Below are 19,933 nucleotides of genomic sequence, written 5' to 3'. Positions count from 1 at the left end.
GCGAAGGAATTTTTGTTAGGTGGATGTGACGCGTTGGGAACCGTTATGAAAAAAAAATTGCAATGAGTAAGAGGTGTGATTCAATGGAAGTATAAAATTTTAAACGAGTTGGTGAATTGACGGCCGATTGGCGCAATGGGCAGCGAACCTGTTTTCTAAGTCCAAGGCTGCGGGTTCATTTTTCACAACTGGAAAATTGAACATGAATGTTTTTCAGTGTCTGGGTGTTTATTTATATATTATAAGTATTTATTTATATCTATTATTCATCATAATCATCACATCAACCCATTTCCGGCCCACTACAGAATACGGGTCTCCTCCCACAAAGAAGGGGTTCAGGCCGTCCACTACGCTGGCCCATAGCGGATTGGTGGACTCAACATTCAAGGTGGACAAAACATTATGTAGAAATCAGGCATGCAGGTTACTTCACGATGTTTTCCTTCACTGTTGAAGCAAGTGATATTTTAATTACTTTAAACGCACATAAAAGTTAGAGGTGCGTGCTGGGATTCGAACTCGGCCCCGCCAAAGTGAAGTCAAGCTCCCACCCAACGCCCTTTTTTTTTTATTTCTTTTTCAGTCTTAGTACCCATAACACAAGCTACGCTTACTTTGGGACTAAATGGCGATGTGTTTAATATCATAGCATATTTATTATTATTTATTTAGTTCATATTTTTCTAGAAGAAATAAAACAAAGCTATCAAAATTAACAATATTATATTATCAATCATAATTTACAAACAGTTGTTGACTTTAAATCACCAAGTTTCAACTTGCAATCTTCCATCTCGCTCTATAGAAGCGAGCATCGCTTTCGCTTGATCCAAATCAAGTTTTCCTTCTTTACTAAAGACGTCTTCAATGAAAGCCTCTCGCACATTATCCGGCATGTTCTTAGCGTTGCCCGATATGTATATGTACGCGCCTTTATCGTTGATCAAATGCCATAGGTCTTGGCTGTACTCCTTTATTTTGTGCTGGACATATCTGGAATTTATCAATTTAATGTAAAATCCAATGTGACTGCGATCCAATTTAATTTGACTCCTGCGTTGTTACATCTGGCCCATACTGCTATTAAAGAAGACCTCAGGAAACGCATAGAATAAGAACCTAAGAAAACGCATTTGAGATGTGGACATTCAGACGTACACTTTTTATCTCGTGCGTGCAATGCTTTCAACAGCAAATATTGTGAGACGGACATTTTTCATGTCAAAATTGGCACTTTTAGGAAATTTATTATGGCTAAATAAGTTTATTCTTTTTTGTTTAATTTTCGCTTGTGCTTATTCCTAAGTGGTGATCCTTTGTGGTTAATGTTATCGTATTATATGTACATATATAACTAAGTTGCGGAAACTTCATTGGTTTATGTGATATAAAAATACGGCATTACTTTTATGTGTATTAGAATAGAATAGATTAGAAAAACTTTATTGCAACACAAAACAATAGGAAAAATACAAAGAAATCAGTAATAGTGTATAGAGCTAGGATGCAAAGGCGGCCTTATCACTAAAAGTGATCTTTTAAAGGCAACCTAAGCGTACGAAGCCGATAAAAAAGGTGGAAAGTGGACGGTGCATAAAGTATGAAGAAGAAAACTCCTATTATAATATTAAGGATTATTTAAACGATAAAAAAGCTTGGGCGTGAATTGCTCTAGCTTCAAAGCTTAATATAAAATTACTGGAAGATGGTGATAACAAAAAAAAAATTACCCGGCTAAGTTTGTTGTGGGCTCTCCTTAGACCGGGGCGCGTTTGGAACCCTCGTAGCTTTAGATTTAAGTTGGCGAACGAAGTTATCACCATCCCGTTACAATTATGTAAACAGATATGTATGAACGCTTCATAAGTGCCTGTGATAGGCCTACATGAATAAAGAAATTTTGAATTTGAATTTATGTTACAAAAAAAAACTTACATGAACATACATACTACATTTACATATTAACTACACAAATACCGATATAAATTTATATATACTATAATAGATATATATTTATGCTATTATAAACTTACATAATACTCAATTACATAGATAAGTAGTAATTTTTTAGCACTGTTTATTTCCCTTGAAAAGCTAATAAATAAATAAAGTATGTTGGCCATTAGTTGGTCTCGCAAAGTATCCAATGAGGAAGTTCTGCGACGCGTCAACCAACGGCGTGAACTTTTGCACACCATTAAGATCAGAAAAGTTGCATATCTGGGGCACGTGTTAAGGCACGAAAGATATGAGCTCCTTCAGCTTATCACGATGGGAAAAGTTGCAGGAAGAAGAGGCAGTTCGTTGGTCGCAGAAAAAAGTCCTGGCTTCGTAACATCAACATTTCATGGACTGGAACCGCGAGTGCAGCAGAATTATTTCGCCGCGCGAAAAATAGACAAGAATTTACGAAGCTGACTGCCAACCTTTTTTGACGGCCGATTGGCGCAGTGTGCAGCGACCCTGCTTTCTGATCGTGGGTTCGATTCCCACAACCGGACAATATTTGTGTGATGATCATGAATGTTTACAGTGTCTGGGTGTTTATCTATATATTATAATTATTTATGTATATTATTCATAAAAATTATTCATCAGTTATCTTATTACCCATAACACAAGCTACGCTTATTTTTGGACTAGATGGCGATGTTTGTATTGTCGTAGTATATTTATTTATTTATTATTTAACCTTCGCTAGTCGGAGAGGCACCGCAAGAAGAAGAAGAATGTGAAATCGTGTCATCATTATCCCATCACTGGTTATCATATACTGCGATAACCAACCCGTCTGCCCAGCGTTGGGATTATAGGCAAACAGAATTAGGAGCATACAGAATCCGTCTACACAACTAATATTGAAGCATCGAAACCACTCCAGTTTAGATTGGTTTCTCGAACAGGCGGTTAGTCACTTAGGAGTTGACAGGAATTACTTTACCTCTTAATGTTTTAAAACTTTACCATAAACACTGTTTTTGGACGTTTCATGCAATAATTGCTGAATGATGGTTCTGTATGTTTTTAATTCTTTGGGCAAACTCTCCCGTTGCATAATATTGATAATCCGAGGATAAAAAATTAAACTTTCATTTTTATTTTATTTATTTTAAAACAAATATACTAAGCAGGTATTCATAATACGAAAGTACGTTAGGTGGCTTGTCATTATTGCACGCAACAACGGGGCCACGGATCAGCGTGATCTTACTCCCAGAGATAGCATAATAGCCCGGAAAGTGACAATTATTCATTGTAAAGTCAACATCTCCTGAGGATGCTCCGGTTTCGGAGCGAAACGTGCGTAGAGGGTACATTGCCGTGGATCTGTTTGGTGTGGAGTATAAGGATTGAAGAAATTATAAATTACACCATACAGATTCTTCTGTTTTTCGCGGACTATAGCTAATTTTCATAATACATGATTACGGATATGACTACCGTTACCATACCTGTTACATCTTTTACCAATACCGCCAGGAGATTGCAATCAACGGCAAATTTAAAGTGAAATTTAAAAAAATAAGAATCTAGTCACTATCTTAAGGTAATAAAAAAAAAGAATCCTGAATCTTAAGGCAAACTTACATTTTGTCTTCTTGATCTCTCGAGAACGCGCAGTACAAAGATAACTTCTCTTCTTCCACTAATCTCAGCAACTCTTCTCTGCAGTGAAAGTCTTTATGTTCGTAACGACAGCCAAAGAATAGATGTAGAACATCTTTATGCGCTAAACCTTTGTACGCCATGTCCTGAATTAAACTTCTGAATGGCGCGAGGCCTGTACCGGGACCTATGAGAATTTGCGGGGTTTTCTGGAAAATACAATGTGATAGTTGTAAAACCAGAGGTCCTACTTCCCTGGTACAGCGGTGAGCACTGTGGTTTTAAAGTAGGAGGTCCGGGTTCGATCATCCTCCTAAAATTGGGAATTTATATTTTTTATGAATTTTCTCCCGCACGAGAAATCCGGTACGGTCTAGGCCGTAGTGCGACATTAATTTTAGTAAAACTTAATAAAAAGTTTTTTTTATTAATATGCTCATTATTTCTTAAAATAATTGTTTTATAAATATAAACTATTTAAAACTAAATAAAATCTAAAACGTCCTCGAAATCACCGCAGCGAGGCACAGTTCCTAAGATGCTGGCAGCATTGCCACTTTGGATGGCCCAACTAATTCGTTGGCCTAGGTAACTGCCCGCTCTAGGATCACCGGTAGACTCGATAACCCTTTTCGATAATTCTTTGAAAAGAGCTCTTGCCTCCGGACCCCACGGTCCCAAAGTCTCTACTCCAAAAGGCACAAAAATAAAGCTGCTATCCAGGTTTTCATATTTACGCCTCTTGGCCTGCTCGGCACTGGTAAATGAAAAAATGAATGATGGCCTCATTAATGAATCTTTGTCAATCAATCTTAATAAATCAATATTTTATAATACATATTTGTAAATTTAATTTTAAAGAAATTTAAAAGAAAATGGACTGTTAATGTCAATATTAAAAGTAAAAATAATCTTATAATTTTTATTAGTGTTTTTACCTACACTTGGAGGAATTATCAATTTTATAAATTTAAAATGCATATAAAAATGTGGAGTGGAGGATTTGAGTCGCAGCTCTCTGGCAATCGCGGCCTGAGCTTTTTTTCCAATTAAGCTACGGCTCTCCTACCATCGATGCCGAAATAAGTATATCCCTTTAAATCGGTCTTATAGCGACTGTAGCGCCATCTAGCAGGAAACGTTTCAGTTTCGATCTACGTTTTCAAAGGTCCATATTACAATGAGACTTGTTTAAACAAGACATGACACATTGCTTTTTTATAACTTTTATTAGTGTCCCGAAAATTTTTATATGAATTTTTAATTTACAAAAAAAAAAAAACTTGTAGAGCAGTTTACTAGGCTGCATAAAATTGGTAATTCAATCAAGGGAAATTATTATATTATATTATATAATAGTATTTTATAACAAATTACCGAATGCATGAAGTTTATATAAAATGTAAGTTTATATAAAAATATACAGGATGTTTGGTGCATCGTGTGCCAAATCGAATCTGATGATTGGAGGGGTCTTTGGCTATCTCTTCAGCCCTCGTAAAAAAATCTTGCTCAAACGGTTTTTTTTATACTGATTTTAAATTGTTTTTTTAAAAATTGTAAAAATTCTACATTTAAATTTTAATAAAAAATAAAGTTGTTAAGTATTAATTAATTTTCTTTTTAATCTTTAATTTGTAACGTTTTACGCTTCTTTTGAAACTAGAATTACACGCCAGCAACATCTAGTTTTTGTTTTACAGCCCCGCAAAGTTTTTTTTACGTAAAAAAATAAGCTTGAACGTCAACTTTCGGTTTTAATAAAAAAAAAACTAAAAGTGATCATGTTCTTCCAATTTTTTTAAAACATCTCTGGACTGTCCCCTTTCTAATGGTGTGCAATATGCCATGAAAAGTAATTAGTAACATCACTAATTTTCAAATTTTCTAAACTTGGTCGCAATTTTCTAATATTCAACAGGTGAAAGAAAAACAAGGGTTTGCGTAAATAACACTCACAATTCACAAGGCAGATGACATTTTCTGTCTCTTTCATAAAGTTATACGCCCGTTGTTCGTTTAAACAGGCAAAAATAGTTTTTTCACTCTAGTGAAGCGAAATCTATCTTCTATTCCTTTCTTGCATAGTGCAAACCTGTTTGAACCAATCGCGAACGGGCCCCGCGTCGCGTCGACACGGCGGCCATCTTATTTTTTAGTCGAGACATCACTGCCTCTGCTGCCTAACGTGTGTGCTAGCTTACTGTACTCCACGATTCTTTTATTTAGTTTTCGTTAAGTTTTGTTGTTTTTTGTTACGTTTTATTTACTTTTGGTGTTATTGTTAAACTTTGTTGACTTTTTTGTTGTTGCAATGACGACATACTCTAACGAGGAATATGCGGACATCATAATGGTTTATGGTGCAGCCCGTGGTGTCGCTCGTGCAGCGCAACGACTTTACCAGGAACGCTTTCCTGGTCGACGATTACCTGGCCGCAGAGTCTTCCAAGACACATACCGACGTTTACGCGAGACTGGGAGTGTCAATTTTCATGAACCAAGGGGACATGTTGTGCGACATAATGTTGAAGTGGACGAGAGAATACTGGCACTTTTTGAGGAAGACGACACAAGAAGCATTAGATATGTGGCGGCACAACTTGATATTTCAATATGGAAAGTGTGGAAAGTCCTTCGACAAAACGAAAAATATCCATTCCACGAGACTCCGGTTCAAGGTACGTAATTTAAAACCTTTGTTTGACGTTGCCTTTGTTTAGCAGGTATCCATAATCTTCTAGTGCAATTAATTACTGCTCAAGGGGAATTAAAAAGATTTTTGGTTGTTGCAGGTCTTGAGGGTGGCGACTTTGACAGACGAATGCACTTTTGTCGGTTTTTGTTACACACAGATGTGGATAATCCTGATTTTTTAAAAAGAATACTGTGGACTGACGAATCCAAATTTACCAGAGAAGGGATTCTTAACTTGCACAATTTACACCATTGGGCACCGAAACGGCAAAACCCACATGCCAAAAGACAGCAATCTTTTCAAAGACGGTTTAGTGTGAACGTTTGGGCAGGAGTGATTGGGAATCAGGTAATTGGACCGCACTACCTGCCTGATAACTTAAATGGCGATAATTATTTAGAGTTCCTGCAAAATGATCTGCCGGAATTATTGGCCGAGGTGCCCGTGTTTAATGAAGATGTGCCCATAGTATTTCAAAATGACGGCTGTCCCGCGCATTGGCGTTTAACTGTGAGGGAATACCTCGATAATGTGTTCCCCAATTCGTGGATTGGGCGCGATGGGCCTATTGCATGGCCTCCACGTTCCCCAGACTTAACTCCGTTAGATTTTTATGTCTGGGGACGTGCCAAAGAGCTAGTATACGCCACAGAAGTCCCAACGAGGGAGGTACTAATACAACGCATAGAAGCGGCCTTCGGTACAATTAAGAACGAAATACGGCTTCGGACTACAACTGTAACAATACGTCAAAGATGTCGGGCCTGCATTCGAAACAGGGGTGAACAATTTGAGCAGAATTTGTAAAAATTATGAAATAAATGTTTCAAATGCAATGTATTATTTTTATTTCAAGTAAAACCTACGAAATTTAAAAATTTTACCTGCTTGTGAGTTTTATTTACGCAAAAACTTGTTTTTCTTTCATCTGTTGAATATTAGAAAATTGTGACTAAGTTTAGAAAATTTGAAAATTAGTGATGTTACTAATTACTTTTCATGGCATATTGCACACCATTAGAAAGGGGACAGTCCAGAGATGTTTTAAAAAAATTGGAAGAACATGATCACTTTTAGTTTTTTTTTTATTAAAACCGAAAGTTGACGTTCAAGCTTATTTTTTTACGTAAAAAAAACTTTGCGGGGCTGTAAAACAAAAACTAGATGTTGCTGGCGTGTAATTCTAGTTTCAAAAGAAGCGTAAAACGTTACAAATTAAAGATTAAAAAAAAAATTAATTAATACTTAACAACTTTATTTTTTATTAAAATTTAAATGTAGAATTTTTACAATTTTTAAAAAAACAATTTAAAATCAGTATAAAAAAAACCGTTTGAGCAAGATTTTTTTACGAGGGCTGAAGAGATAGCCAAAGACCCCTCCAATCATCAGATTCGATTTGGCACACGATGCACCAAACATCCGGTATAATACATAAAAGTTTTAAAAAGGTAGGTATGTATGGTTCCAAATTCATAGCCAACTCTAATTAATCGACTGTGAGATGGTGATAACCGAAAAAAAAAACCCGGCTTAATTTGTTGTGGGCTCTTTTTAGACCAGGGCGCGTTTGGAACACTCCTAGGATTGGAATTGTGGTTATCACCATCACCTCACAATAATTATGTCAACGTATATTATGAAAGCTTTATTTATTTTATTTACGAGTGATATTTATTTTATTTAACATATTTTATAAGTGTCACTGTCACAGGGACAGGCCTACATGAACAGAGATAGATTGAAGAATTCGAAAAATGATAGTTTCATGAGACACTTTTATGTTCCAATGCGGATCGGCGGGTTGGGTTCTTTGCTGTAGACAAACCCTATCGAGGCTTTCAACTCGAAATCTAAACAAAAAACGGTTCTCGCCGATGCTTATAGATTATTATACAACGTGTAACGGAATTACGAAATACTGTTGAAGGATGCATAATAATATTTCATAAGGAATCACCCTGTGAAATATTAAAACAAACGAAGCATTATTTATCATATTTTTCCATACGAACTAATTCAAAGTGTTACTCGTAACAACCCTATTGAAGATCAAAGACCGACACCTGCACAATCAACGGCGGATCCAGGGGGGGGGGGTCATGAGGGTCATGACCCCCCCCTGAGCTTGTTGTTTTGTTAATATTTTATGCTACGAGTATATACCGTTTATACTAAGTTATAAATTCTTAGTTTAAGCACTACACTCTTGTTGAACCCACCCCTTCACTCTAGCGGAGTTTTGCGTCATCTAGCTGTTATGGCAAATCATTCACCACGGTTATGGAATATAAATAGGCTGCCTCATTCCGCGAGTGATAATACTTCTCTGGATGTCTTCAAGAGACGATGGCATTACGTACGTGTACAATAAAGAATTAAAAAAATTTAAGTGCAGTACTTAGGTACATTAATAAAATACCTACTTTTTACTTCTATCTATTGTCATCAAAATTAAATTATAAGTTCTCGACTTGACCACGACTATGTGACTCCCCCCTGGCGCCAAAGCTGGATCCGCCCTTGTGCACAATACGCTACGTGACGCGTACCTATTAAAGTGACAGGAGTCACTTTTGCTTGTTGTGTTAGGGCTGTATCTGATTTTTTTAATTAAAAACTATGACAATGGTTTCCTCAAAAACTATTAGCGTTTCGGTTTCATATATAAGTGTCAGAGACAGTAAATAATGTACCTCTAAAGCCTCTGAAGTATTATTTCTATCTTAATTTACACATTGTATATAAAAAAGGCTTTGACATACTTTTTAGCAATAAGTTTTGGAATTACAAATTCAATGTTCATACTTTAGAGCTAATCTAAAGTAAATAACACTCACCGTATCCGTCGGAAATTTCAGAGAACCCATCTTTATCCAGCCGTAAACTTTGTCGCCAACGCGCAAACATTTGAGCCAATTGGACGCCAGTCCCAACCTGGGTTTCTTCAGTTTGCTGTAATACTTTACTACTGCGACCAGAATGTCTATTCTAGTGCCGCGTGACGTTAAACAACTACTCGCGATAGAGAACGATCGAGGTTTAATTGTGCAGAAGAGTTCAAAGATTATTTCGATTGTCAACTTTGATGTCGACTTGTGGAAATCGTGTAGTACCTGCGAAATTTATTATAGTCTTTATTTTTTTTTTATAGTATATTTTTTATGTGCGTTTTAAGCAATTAATATATCTACTAAGGGGTACTAAGGCGATTTTAATAAATAATATACTTATAGTATTCAGATAAAAACCAAGACACTGCCACATTCATGTTTATCCCACAAACAGTTGCGGGAATCGAACCCACAGCCTTCGGCTCAGCAAGCAGAGTCACTGCCCACTGCGCCAATCGGCTGTTAGTTAAGAAGCACTTACTTCAAGAACAGTTCTTTTCGGCCTCCTGCTATAGTTGAGCCAGTCTTCCTGACCTTCTGGGGAGCTGAGCTCCATACATTTGTCTCTTTCCAACTTATCATCAGACACCAGTGCTAGAAGGGAGAAGACGTATTGCGTGGGATACGCCCTCAGGTCCCAGTACTGTTCAGCTAATTCGTATAGAGTTAATGGTTCTTTGAGGAAATCTGGCACAGGCATGTCTGAAAATGGTCAATTTTTTTCAAGCAGGTATTGCTTCAAGATGACAAGTCTTGTTTCAAGACTGTAGTATCGTAAGTCTAATCAATGTCCTACTGCACAGCTAGGATGCGCAGGAGACAATTATCTCCCCGAGGAAAGGATAAAAATGTATCCTACACCTTAATTAACTCTCAGAGCATTAACGCCTGGTGGAAATACTATCCAAATAATATATGTGTAATAATCAACAGGGGTAAACTTCTTCTATTCCATGTTCCCGTGCTTTATTTATTTATTTATTTATAAAGGACAACCAACAGTAGATACATTAAAACTTTTTTGGAATGAGTCACATAGTAAATGTTCAACTATTTACAGGTTATCACAGCATGCATTAAAATGTAAAAAAGTCATTCTTATAAATTATTTACAATTAATTATTAGTCAGTTAATATAAACATTTAAAAGTATAAATATTTAAAGCTAAATTACAATAAAAAAATTAACTTATCAATTATTAGGAGACAAAACAAAACAAAACAAAAGCAGCGGCAGGTTTAGCAGGTGGACACGTTAATTATATCTCTTGTCAGAGGATATAATTTTTATCTCCTGTCTGTGCTAGCCCGTAGCTGCTGTGACAAAATGTAAGAGTTGATTTAACACTGCTCCCATGCAGATAGTGAAGGTAACTGCCTTTTTGTCTAGTGTCTAGCATGAGCGTAGATACTACTCACCAGCTCCTGGGTTCCAATCCTGGTTAGTGGACAATGTTCAATATAGAAGTAATAATGGGGGTCAACCCTCCAGTTGGGACTGGGACAGTGGACTGCTAAAGGCTATCGAATGGACAATGTCGAATTCCTTACTTCGAGGTCACAGAGATATGTATACTCGCAGTCGTTTTCGAGTATCGGAACACTATCTTTCAAAGCAAAATGGACCTAATGTTTAGAGTCGCAAATTCTGCAATCTGGTTTTCCCATTTTACAAGGGCGGCTACAAATAAACAAGGATTCTTAACGTTTTTATTACTGGCATCAGAATAAATCCCAAACAGGGTTTAGGTGTGCAAAAGACGATGACGGTAGAATTGAAGTATCGTTTGCTTTAACGTTGAACGAAAACAGCATGCCTGAGAGCATAATGATCTCAAAAGCGCAAAAGCGAGTGAAGTCACACGTGTAAAGTCAAAGCCCTTCTTATTCTCAGAGACTCGTACCGATAATGGGTTGATGGAGAGAAGATAATAATTGATATCAGAGTGATCTGCAAGCAACTTTTGTATGATCCTCCACCATCATCATATCACCCGATAGACGTCCACTGCTGGACATAGGTCTTTTGTAGGGAGTTCCAAGTTCCACGGTTCTGTGCCGCTTGGATCCAGCGGCTACCTGCGACGCGCTTAATGTCATCTCGGTCTGTCCACTTTGTTAAAATAAATAAATAAATATACTACGACAATACACACATCGCCATCTAGTCCCAAAGTAAGCGTAGCTTGTGTTATGGGTACTAAGATAACTGATGAATATTTTTTATGAATAATATACATAAATACTTATAATATACATATAAACACCCAGCCACTGAAAAGCATTCATGTTCATCACACAATTTCCAGTTGTGGGAATCGAACCCACGGCCTTGGACTCAGAAAGCAGGGTCGCTGCCCACTGCGCCAATCGGCCGTCAACTTGTTTTTTTGGTGGCCGGCCTTTTTGTCGGAGGTCTGATGATTCTCCACCGTTGATCAGAAAGTCAAGATCTCAAAATACAATAAAAAACATAAGTGACTTTTTAGATTTTTGTTTAATTATCAAATGAACATCAAGATTGCTTCTTCTTTATTACTCTTTTTCATTCTTCTTCCTGCCAGCCGTCCTCTTGGCTCAGGAACCTTTGCTTTGAGGCGGTGTTGATGTATGGTCGGAGGGCCCACTCCGTGTCGGCGGCGTCCAGGGTCTCCAACGTGCCTAGTTTGATCTCATACAGCTTCATCTGGAAGCGGGGCCCTATTTCCGATAGCTCAAAGTCCTTTCCAGCCTAAAACGTCAAAAACTCGTAAGAAAGTGACGAAGTTTGTTTTTTTTAAATTAAAATTTCTCAGATCAGAAAAGCGGCGATAGCCCAGTAGTTAAAGGTTGACCGAGATTCCCGGTCCGCACCAACTTTTGAAAGTCAAAGTCAAATATTTCTTAATTCAAGGAGGCATATAGATGGCACTTTTGATGCTTTCATCACATAGTAGGAAGGAATGGCGATATCTACATTCGTAAAGCGAAAACCGTTTTCGGAGCTATGTGCGTTTTAAATTTCAGCAATTGAAATATCGCTCGGTTTAAACGGTGAAGGAAAACTTCGTGAGGAAACCTGCATGCCTGAGAGTTCCCCAAAATGTTCTCATTCTAAGATATGACTGGTGTGTGCCATAAATGGGGTGTTGATGACGATGATGACGAATTTCACAATTCTGACAGCCAACTTTTTTTTTCTCCTTTCTTTTACAGCTGTAACTCGGGAACTCTATCATCCATTGATGAATTTATCCTAGTAGCTCTTAAAATCCACTTATTAAGAGCTATTAGATTAAATTCACTAATCCACATCCACATGACAAATTCACTTATTTAATTTTGAATAGTGTGCTTCTTAGAACAGGGCGCGTTTGGAAACCTTGTATCTTTGGTTTTAAGTTGACAAATTTATTTATCGCCATCAACTCGTCACATTTTACATGTAATGTACGCATCAAAAGTGCCATCTATGTGCCTATTTGAATTATGGAGGGTAGAGGTAAGGAGAGTCATCTGTGTATATGAAAAAGTGTCGTCAAAATGTATGAAATTAGGATGGCGCCACATTTGCATCAGGGTAACTCTTTAAAAGAAGCGCCAAATATAAATACCGTACTATTTACTGTTTACGAAATAAAATCACTCTAAACGCACGTTTGGTTATAATAAATATGTAAGGTTATATTTACCACGATATTTTGTACAACGTAAGTTGTTGAAATTCTCAATAATTAACTACTTTAGTCGATAATGACATTAAATTTTTTAACTCGGCATACTTCAATTCATCTACGATTGCTACATTCATACCATACCCTGTGCATCCACCAGCGCCATTGTGGAGGATTTTTGAACTGTTATTTAGCGCATACACTGGACACTTTTTCAACTTTTCTCCCATATAAGATGACTCTCCTTACCTCTACCCTCCATAATTTGAATAAAGAAATATTTGACTTTGACTTAATGCGAACAACTGTACCGCATACCTTTTTATATATATGTTGCCTGAAGCAGATATAGTCATCGTTGTTAGCAAATGTTATCACCCTCTTGGAGTCCGCCTTCGGTACCGGAAAGAGGTACTTCAATATGCTCATTGTCCTTAAACCTGTAAGCAAAACCAATGACGTCATTGCAGGGGTAAAACTTATATTTCAGCTTTTATTTTTATTCCACTACAAGTTAGCCCGTGACTGCTCTCACCTGGCAGTAAGTGATGATGCAGTCTGAGATGGTAGCGGGCTAACCTGTTAGGCAGTAGCGTGCATAGAGGATATGCACAGAGTATGCACAGATGATATAAAATGAAGAAAATCTCCAGTACGAGTTATAAATACTTAAGGGTAGGCTTTTTATAACTCTTACAATGCCTATCCTAAAGTTTTTTTTTTAACTTGTACTGGAGATTATCTTCATTTTATAACATCTGCATACCCTCTACGCACGTCACTGCTGTTAGGGCGTATGGTAGTCATACTAATCGGTTTCTACGCGACATCGCACCGGTACGCTAAATGGCTTAACGGCACGTCTTTGTCGTTAGGGTGGTAACTAGCCACGACCGAAGCCTCGCCCTCCAGACAAGATCAGAGCAAATTCAGAATTTATAAATTCCCAAATTGCCCCTGCCGGAAATCAAACCCGGGACCTCCTACTGAAATTCTCAGCGCTCACCGTTGCGCCAGTTAGGTCTTCAAAAACCTGATATTAAGAAGAAGATAATCGCTTATAAATTAATTACTGCGAAGTTTTTAAATAATTAATGAATTATATCTTCGCAGGGCATTGATTAATTCCTCAAAGACAAGGTAGAATGGAAGCAGCCAGCCTCGCTCTCATCTCCCGCAAGATAGCAAAATGATTGTAAATGTTGATGTTGGAAAAGAGCATCTACTGAGTTTCTTGCCGGCTCTTCTCGGTAGAATCTGCTTTCCGAACCGGTGGTAGAGTCACACAAACATACATACTTGACGTTTCAAAAGTGCTTATAAAGTAGGCCTACTTGAAATAAATGAATTTGAATTCGAATTTTGAATTTGCATGGAACGATGAACATGAATGTTTTTCTGTGTCTGGGTGTTTATCTATATATTATAAGTATCTATGTATATTATTCATATTATTCATCAGTTGTGGGAATCGAACCCACGGCCTTGGATTCAGAAAGCAGGGTCGCTGCCAACCGACCGTTAAAGTAGGAATAGCATAATGGATCTTACCCAAATCAGTTTTGAAATTGTGGAATATAAGATGCGGATACTGCTCACTCATTGGTCCGATATCAGGAATGTCGTGACGCATCACCACTCCCGATAGGGTGAACGAAGCTGTAGGTCCATATGGTAAGTGGCAGATTACCTTAAAAAATTATGTATACATATATTTTTTTTATTCTTTTGATTTACGAATCCCGTCATGCATCCCATCTCTAAAATTTTCTGCTAGCCTCAAAGTTATGCACGCTTTAAGCATTTAAAATATCACTCGCTTGAACAGTGAAGGAAAACATTGTGCCTGAGAATTCACCACAATGTTCTAAACATCAGCCCACCGATCCGTGCTAGGCCAGCGTGGTGGACTTCAGCATAAACGCTTCTCATAGTGGGAGGAGATTTGATGAGGAAAGATATGACGATGATGATGACTTAGAATTTCTCAATTTAACAGAATAACCTAATTACTAACATTATCAGGAATTATCCGTTGCATCAATACTAGCCTTCACACCCAACTTCACGGCACATCTGCTAAAAGCATATAACTTACCAAGCTATCAGGCACACCTCTGTGTTCGTGGACAACTATAAAGTCGGTGACATCATTGGCACGACATGCATGTATCAGCTGCGACATCTCATAACCACCACGGTTCATGCGTTGACTGTTTGGAAATATTAACCTGTAAAAGATAAAATATACTAGATAGCAGGTAATTTTTTTTGGGCAAATAAAGCAAAATTTGGAATATGCAGAAGCAAAATTCCAAGAGAGCTATAAAACATAATTTACACACTAATTGACAGGCAAGATACGCCATAGCCATAATAAGACTCTTTGGCACAGGGTCCATGCTGCTCAAAATGGGCATAATTGATGACACTACATGTAGGGCCTGCAACGAGGATGTTGAGTCCATGGAACATTGGCTTTGTGAATGAGACGGATTGGCTAGAAAGCGGTTGGACCTCTAGGGAGTGGCCTATCCACAACCAGTGGATTACTGTGCCTCCAACCTAAAAGCTTCAATCAAACTCTTAAAGTGGATTTTTGAAGCTATTTAGGGTGAGGGGGGATACAAGGACGGGGCGAGCACAAAAGATCCTGGAGGGTTGAAGTGCATCCGCTGAAGCAGGCCTCATTACAAGATAGAAAGAGATACACACTAATAACTTGTTGAAAGTAGATTAGTGTTACAGAAACTTTGTAAAGTGGGCAAATAATAAAGCTGTTTATAATTATAACAGATATTTTACTAAAATGATTTTCATTTTTCCTATGTGCTAATAATTCTTAGTAATTTCAAAAATAAGACACCCCTAGGAAGCTAAATTTCTTCCACCAAAGAAACTACTGCTGTTCCATCTTAGGAATGAATGTCTTAGAAATTATTTTAGTAATACCACTTTTATTCATTCATCAGTAAAACAGACCATACATTAAAATAATTAAATAAATATACTATGACAATACACACATTGCCACCTAGCAGCAAAGTAAGCGTAGCTTGTGTTATGGGTACTAAGATGACTGATGAATATTTTTATGAATTATATATACATAAATACTTAGAAAATACATACAAAACACCCAGACACTGAAAAACACTTATGCTCATAACACAAACATTTTCCAGTTGTGGGAATCGAACCAACAGCCTTGGATTCAGAAAGCAGGGACGCTGCCCACTGCGCCAGTCGGCCGTCAAATTGGTAATGAGGTGTGACGATGCATAAGCTATATAATATTTCATACCTTAATTCCTTAACAAACATCTTCAATCTTGCACTGGGCTCTCTAGATGTAGTAATCATAATCTTAGGGTCTTCGACACCTGCATATCGGTACTCATCATCTTGTGAGTTCAATGTGTTTGCACCACCACTGAAACCACCTATCACTGCTGCTCGTTCAGGACCTTTAAATCATACTAATATTTTAAATACCAAATCATGTTGGTGGTTTGTTATAGTTTTTTGGTTTTTGTCTTGAATACTAATTTTTGAAAGGATTTTTTTTGTTTGGGCGTAGTTAGATAAAGTTGTTAAAAAAAAATTTTATTATTATTATTATTATTATTAAAAGTACATTGCCACTGTAACTTCAATTCATACTTATTTCTTAAGATGATTCTATGTAATATGAAGAAACACATTACAATACTAACCACAAAAGTTTTTACCAAAATTTAATGGGCTCGTTTTTGAACTGGCTGTATAGTCTTAGATCTTTGGCTGAACGCAAGGGGGATGAATTTAAAAAATCCTGGCGATAGGCTGTATGGTGAGTGATCTTTGCCACCACTGAAGGAGACAAATCAAAAAACTACTAACTCTTCGCGTCTGCAAAGTGATAAGTAACACCAATAATCAGCTTACCTTTATCCTCATATTCTATTCTCTTCTGCAGAGCAATAGCCTCTTTCCGTAAATCGCCATGTATCGGAATGTTTTCTTCCAAACTACGCTTTAGTTGATCTTTTTTCGCTTGAATATTCTTCTGTTTTTCCTCCGACGATTTTCTGTACAAATACTCACGGCGCAATCGCGCCTGCCGTCGAAGCATTATTTCACTTTATTTAAACGATATTTTTATAGCAATACGCAAAATATTATTTATTTTAAACAAATCACAATTTTTCGGCACACGGAAACATGTTTGTTTGTTTTGACATTGACATTGACTTTTTGGTTTTGACAACGTTCAAAGCACGTGTTGTTTGACGTTTGCGTTTAGTTTTTACAACAAAAATAAATGCAACAAAACCGAGATGTTGGCTATTTTTTTGTTCTTAATTATATTTTTATTATTATGTTTAGTCTAAGTTTGCCAAATCTATTGCAAATGATCATTATTACAATTTATTATTACAAATTATGTTGATATAAGTTTGTGTCTTTAGTTTAAACGACCTTTTATAAATTATTGTTTTAGTAAAAAAGAATTTTTGTTATAACATTAACAATTTTTTCACACTTCTCAATGTAAAAATAAAACGCTAAATTGGTGTGCAAGGACACAAATATGTTTGGGAAAATAATAAGTTTTAATAAAATAGATAAATTTTTAAAATAAGGACTTACCATCATGGCATTCTTGAACTAACAAGCGATAGTGTGGCTTTATATCAATATTATGTGAGTCAAAGATGTCAAATAAATCATTGATATCTTCATCTGAATTACGCGGCCTTATGTTGAATATATCACCAGGACTATAATCTACTTTATCATCTTCAGTTGTCCTGAATGTTATTAATCGCACATCCTGTAACAAAATTAATCTGTATTTTAGGCACACAGCTGAGAATTTTAGTTTATTTTAAGTGTAAGAAAAAAAAAAAATTTTTCTATATTTAAAATTAGCCCATACCTGAATCGTAATTGCAATGTGTTATTTTTGAACTACAAATAAATTTTGAAATCTATGAATGACAAAATATGACCAACATTTACAGCGTCTGGGTGACACACACAGGAACATGAGAGTCAGAGAACTATTCCGTTTAGCCATAGACAAGAAGAAGTTCAAAATACTGACTGCTAAGCTTCACTAATGGAGAGGCATTTAACAAAGAAGAAGTCCAATATTAACCCTTATAATAAATAATAATAATAACAAAGCCTTTATATTTCCCATCACCTTAGTATTACATTTATGTGTATCACTACTATAAATTCCCTTATATTTATGCAAATTATTCACTTCTAAAACTATATATTTATAAATTATAACTATTCTTGGGTGGGAACCCCTTCTTGGGTATAGGCCTCCTCCAGTTTGGTCCAAATTTCCCTATCTTTGGCTTTTTCGATCCACTCTTTACAATGCTGAAAACGATGGAGCGACAACATCACATAATCCCTAACAGATGTTAAATCTGAAGGGTCAGTTTAAAAAATGACAAGAATGAAAAATACTAGAATTAATAAAGGTGCTTCAGAGAAAGCTGCTCAACCTATTAATAACAATCATAGATACCTGAAAATGAGTGTCATGTGTTGTCCTAGAATTTTGTTCAACTTCCAAATGATGGGTGTTCAAAAAGTTATCTCTGAGACCATTAGCATAATAAATATCCTTGTTTAAGTTGTGTCCATTTTGACAATCCTCGTTTTTTATCAGGGAAACTTGCCACCGTGGAATGAATTGTGTATTTAAAGTGTTTGTTGTCTGGTTTGGGAAGTAGTCTTGCATTTTGATGAAGAATTCCTTTGTCCAGGGTATAAGGACCGCATCATGGCCTAGGTCATGTTGATAGTCGCACAGAGCTGAAAATCAAAAGTTATTATAGTCTATGGTTTCCTTTTTTATAATACCAAGGTAACCATTTTCCATGGTTTTAAAATAAAACGTCTGTCTCCAGGATGTCTATGCAAAATTATGTCTAATGTGTAATTATGTCGTGATTGAGATGCCTATATAGATTTTTTCTTAATCCTATGGAAAAGTAACCCTTAATCCGCTCTGGAACAGACAACAAACAGACATACTTTCACATGAACAATAGTTTTTTAGTTTGGTTAGGTACATTTGGTAAAATTTAATCAAAAATATAGTTTTTAAAAGAAAAAAAATGTTTTTAGTAATTGTTAAAAAGGGCTAGAACCTAGAGATGTGACAGACAAAGTTAATAAAAAAAGATGGCCTTTTTCTCTCTATCAGCAGCACTTTAAATATGAATAATTTTACCTATATTAAGCAGAGGTGTTGCACCCAGTTGTATGAGCCGTTTATGCAGCTTCTTGCCCACAAAATTGAATTTCGAATAGGAGGAATCACCCAGGGCTATCACTCCAAACTTCATTTTCACTAACGAATTTGCTGGAAGGTTTTTACGTAAAAGAAACTTCCAGAACTTTTTCATATTATCCGGCTCGTCTCCCTGACCAGTGGTTGCGCAGACGAACAAGGCGAATTCCTCTTGAATAAGTCGGGATATAGGATAATCGTCCATCGCCTGAACTGGACCTTTGAACCGCAATATCTTCGTCTTACGCCATATTCTTTCAGCCACCTCTTGGGCGGTGAAGGTTTGGCTCCCATATAGAACTATAAGCCTATTTGTATCACTCATCATTAATTCATAAAATTACAATATAAAACAACCCAGAAACTACGAATTCGCTTTAAAATTTTGTTTTGACAGTAGATAATAATTGACACTGTCTGTCAGCTGTTTGGTTGTCAGGTACGTATCTGTTCGGAAATGTTGGAATCGCTGACATCTAGTGGTTCAAATGTCATATGTTCTGAGTCAAAAATTACTACATGTTTCTTACAAAGAGAATAGCTTTTTTATTAACATTATAAAGTTTAGCTTAAAAGTTTTTTTATTAACATTATAAATTTCGCCAAGGCTACAGTGTTAATTTTCCTGTTTTTTCCAATTGAATTATAATCCAAAAATTTCTAAACAGAGTACATGGCAGTGTGTGTAATGTTTTTCTTATTCATCAACCTATTTATTATTAGTATTTTTAACCGACTTACAAAAAAGAAAGATTATGCTCAATCCAGTTGTAATTTC

At 36.4% G+C, this 19,933-nt stretch overlaps 2 protein-coding genes across 2 annotated transcripts; both read right to left on the bottom strand.

The window, feature by feature from the left end:
- Positions 1-709: 709 nt before the first annotated feature.
- On the bottom strand, positions 710-19,551 carry LOC120634281 (NADPH-dependent diflavin oxidoreductase 1). Its single transcript, XM_039904771.1, has 7 exons — positions 19,096-19,551; positions 18,385-18,674; positions 17,487-17,670; positions 9,683-9,903; positions 9,148-9,423; positions 3,592-3,818; positions 710-996 (listed from the first exon to the last, which is right to left on the bottom strand). Exons 1-7 carry the CDS (start codon positions 19,481-19,483, stop codon positions 768-770), a joined length of 1,815 nt encoding a protein of 604 aa, XP_039760705.1. The 5' UTR covers positions 19,484-19,551; the 3' UTR covers positions 710-767.
- On the bottom strand, positions 11,680-17,082 carry LOC120634282 (U3 small nucleolar ribonucleoprotein protein IMP4). The gene is made up of 6 exons (XM_039904772.1): positions 16,782-17,082; positions 16,159-16,321; positions 14,953-15,085; positions 14,406-14,544; positions 13,173-13,294; positions 11,680-11,932 (listed from the first exon to the last, which is right to left on the bottom strand). The coding sequence occupies exons 1-6, from the start codon at positions 16,966-16,968 to the stop codon at positions 11,747-11,749; spliced, it is 930 nt and encodes a 309-aa protein (XP_039760706.1). The 5' UTR covers positions 16,969-17,082; the 3' UTR covers positions 11,680-11,746.
- Positions 19,552-19,933: the final 382 nt, after the last annotated feature.

The sequence above is a fragment of the Pararge aegeria genome, chromosome 23 (genome assembly GCF_905163445.1).
Source record: "Pararge aegeria chromosome 23, ilParAegt1.1, whole genome shotgun sequence".
In the NCBI taxonomy this organism is placed as follows: domain Eukaryota; kingdom Metazoa; phylum Arthropoda; class Insecta; order Lepidoptera; family Nymphalidae; genus Pararge; species Pararge aegeria.
The sequence above is the reverse complement of the archived record's forward strand: the minus strand, read 5'-3'. Positions and strand labels throughout refer to the sequence as shown.

Bases quoted from the DNA above. Each gene is read 5' to 3' on its own strand.
- LOC120634282 (XM_039904772.1), bottom strand. From the start codon at position 16,968: ATGCTTCGACGGCAGGCGCGATTGCGCCGTGAGTATTTGTACAGAAAA. The intron at 16,322-16,781 runs GTAAGCTGATTA...TATGATTTAAAG, and splicing joins AATAGAATATGAGGATAAAG to GTCCTGAACGAGCAGCAGTG. The intron at 11,933-13,172 runs GTATGCGGTACA...TTGACGTTTTAG, and splicing joins GGCAACATATATATAAAAAG to GCTGGAAAGGACTTTGAGCT.
- LOC120634281 (XM_039904771.1), bottom strand. From the start codon at position 19,483: ATGATGAGTGATACAAATAGGCTTATAGTTCTATATGGGAGCCAAACC. The intron at 17,671-18,384 runs GTATCTATGATT...ATTTTGTTACAG, and splicing joins CACATGACACTCATTTTCAG to GATGTGCGATTAATAACATT. The intron at 9,424-9,682 runs GTAAGTGCTTCT...TAAATTTCGCAG, and splicing joins CGAAAAGAACTGTTCTTGAA to GTACTACACGATTTCCACAA.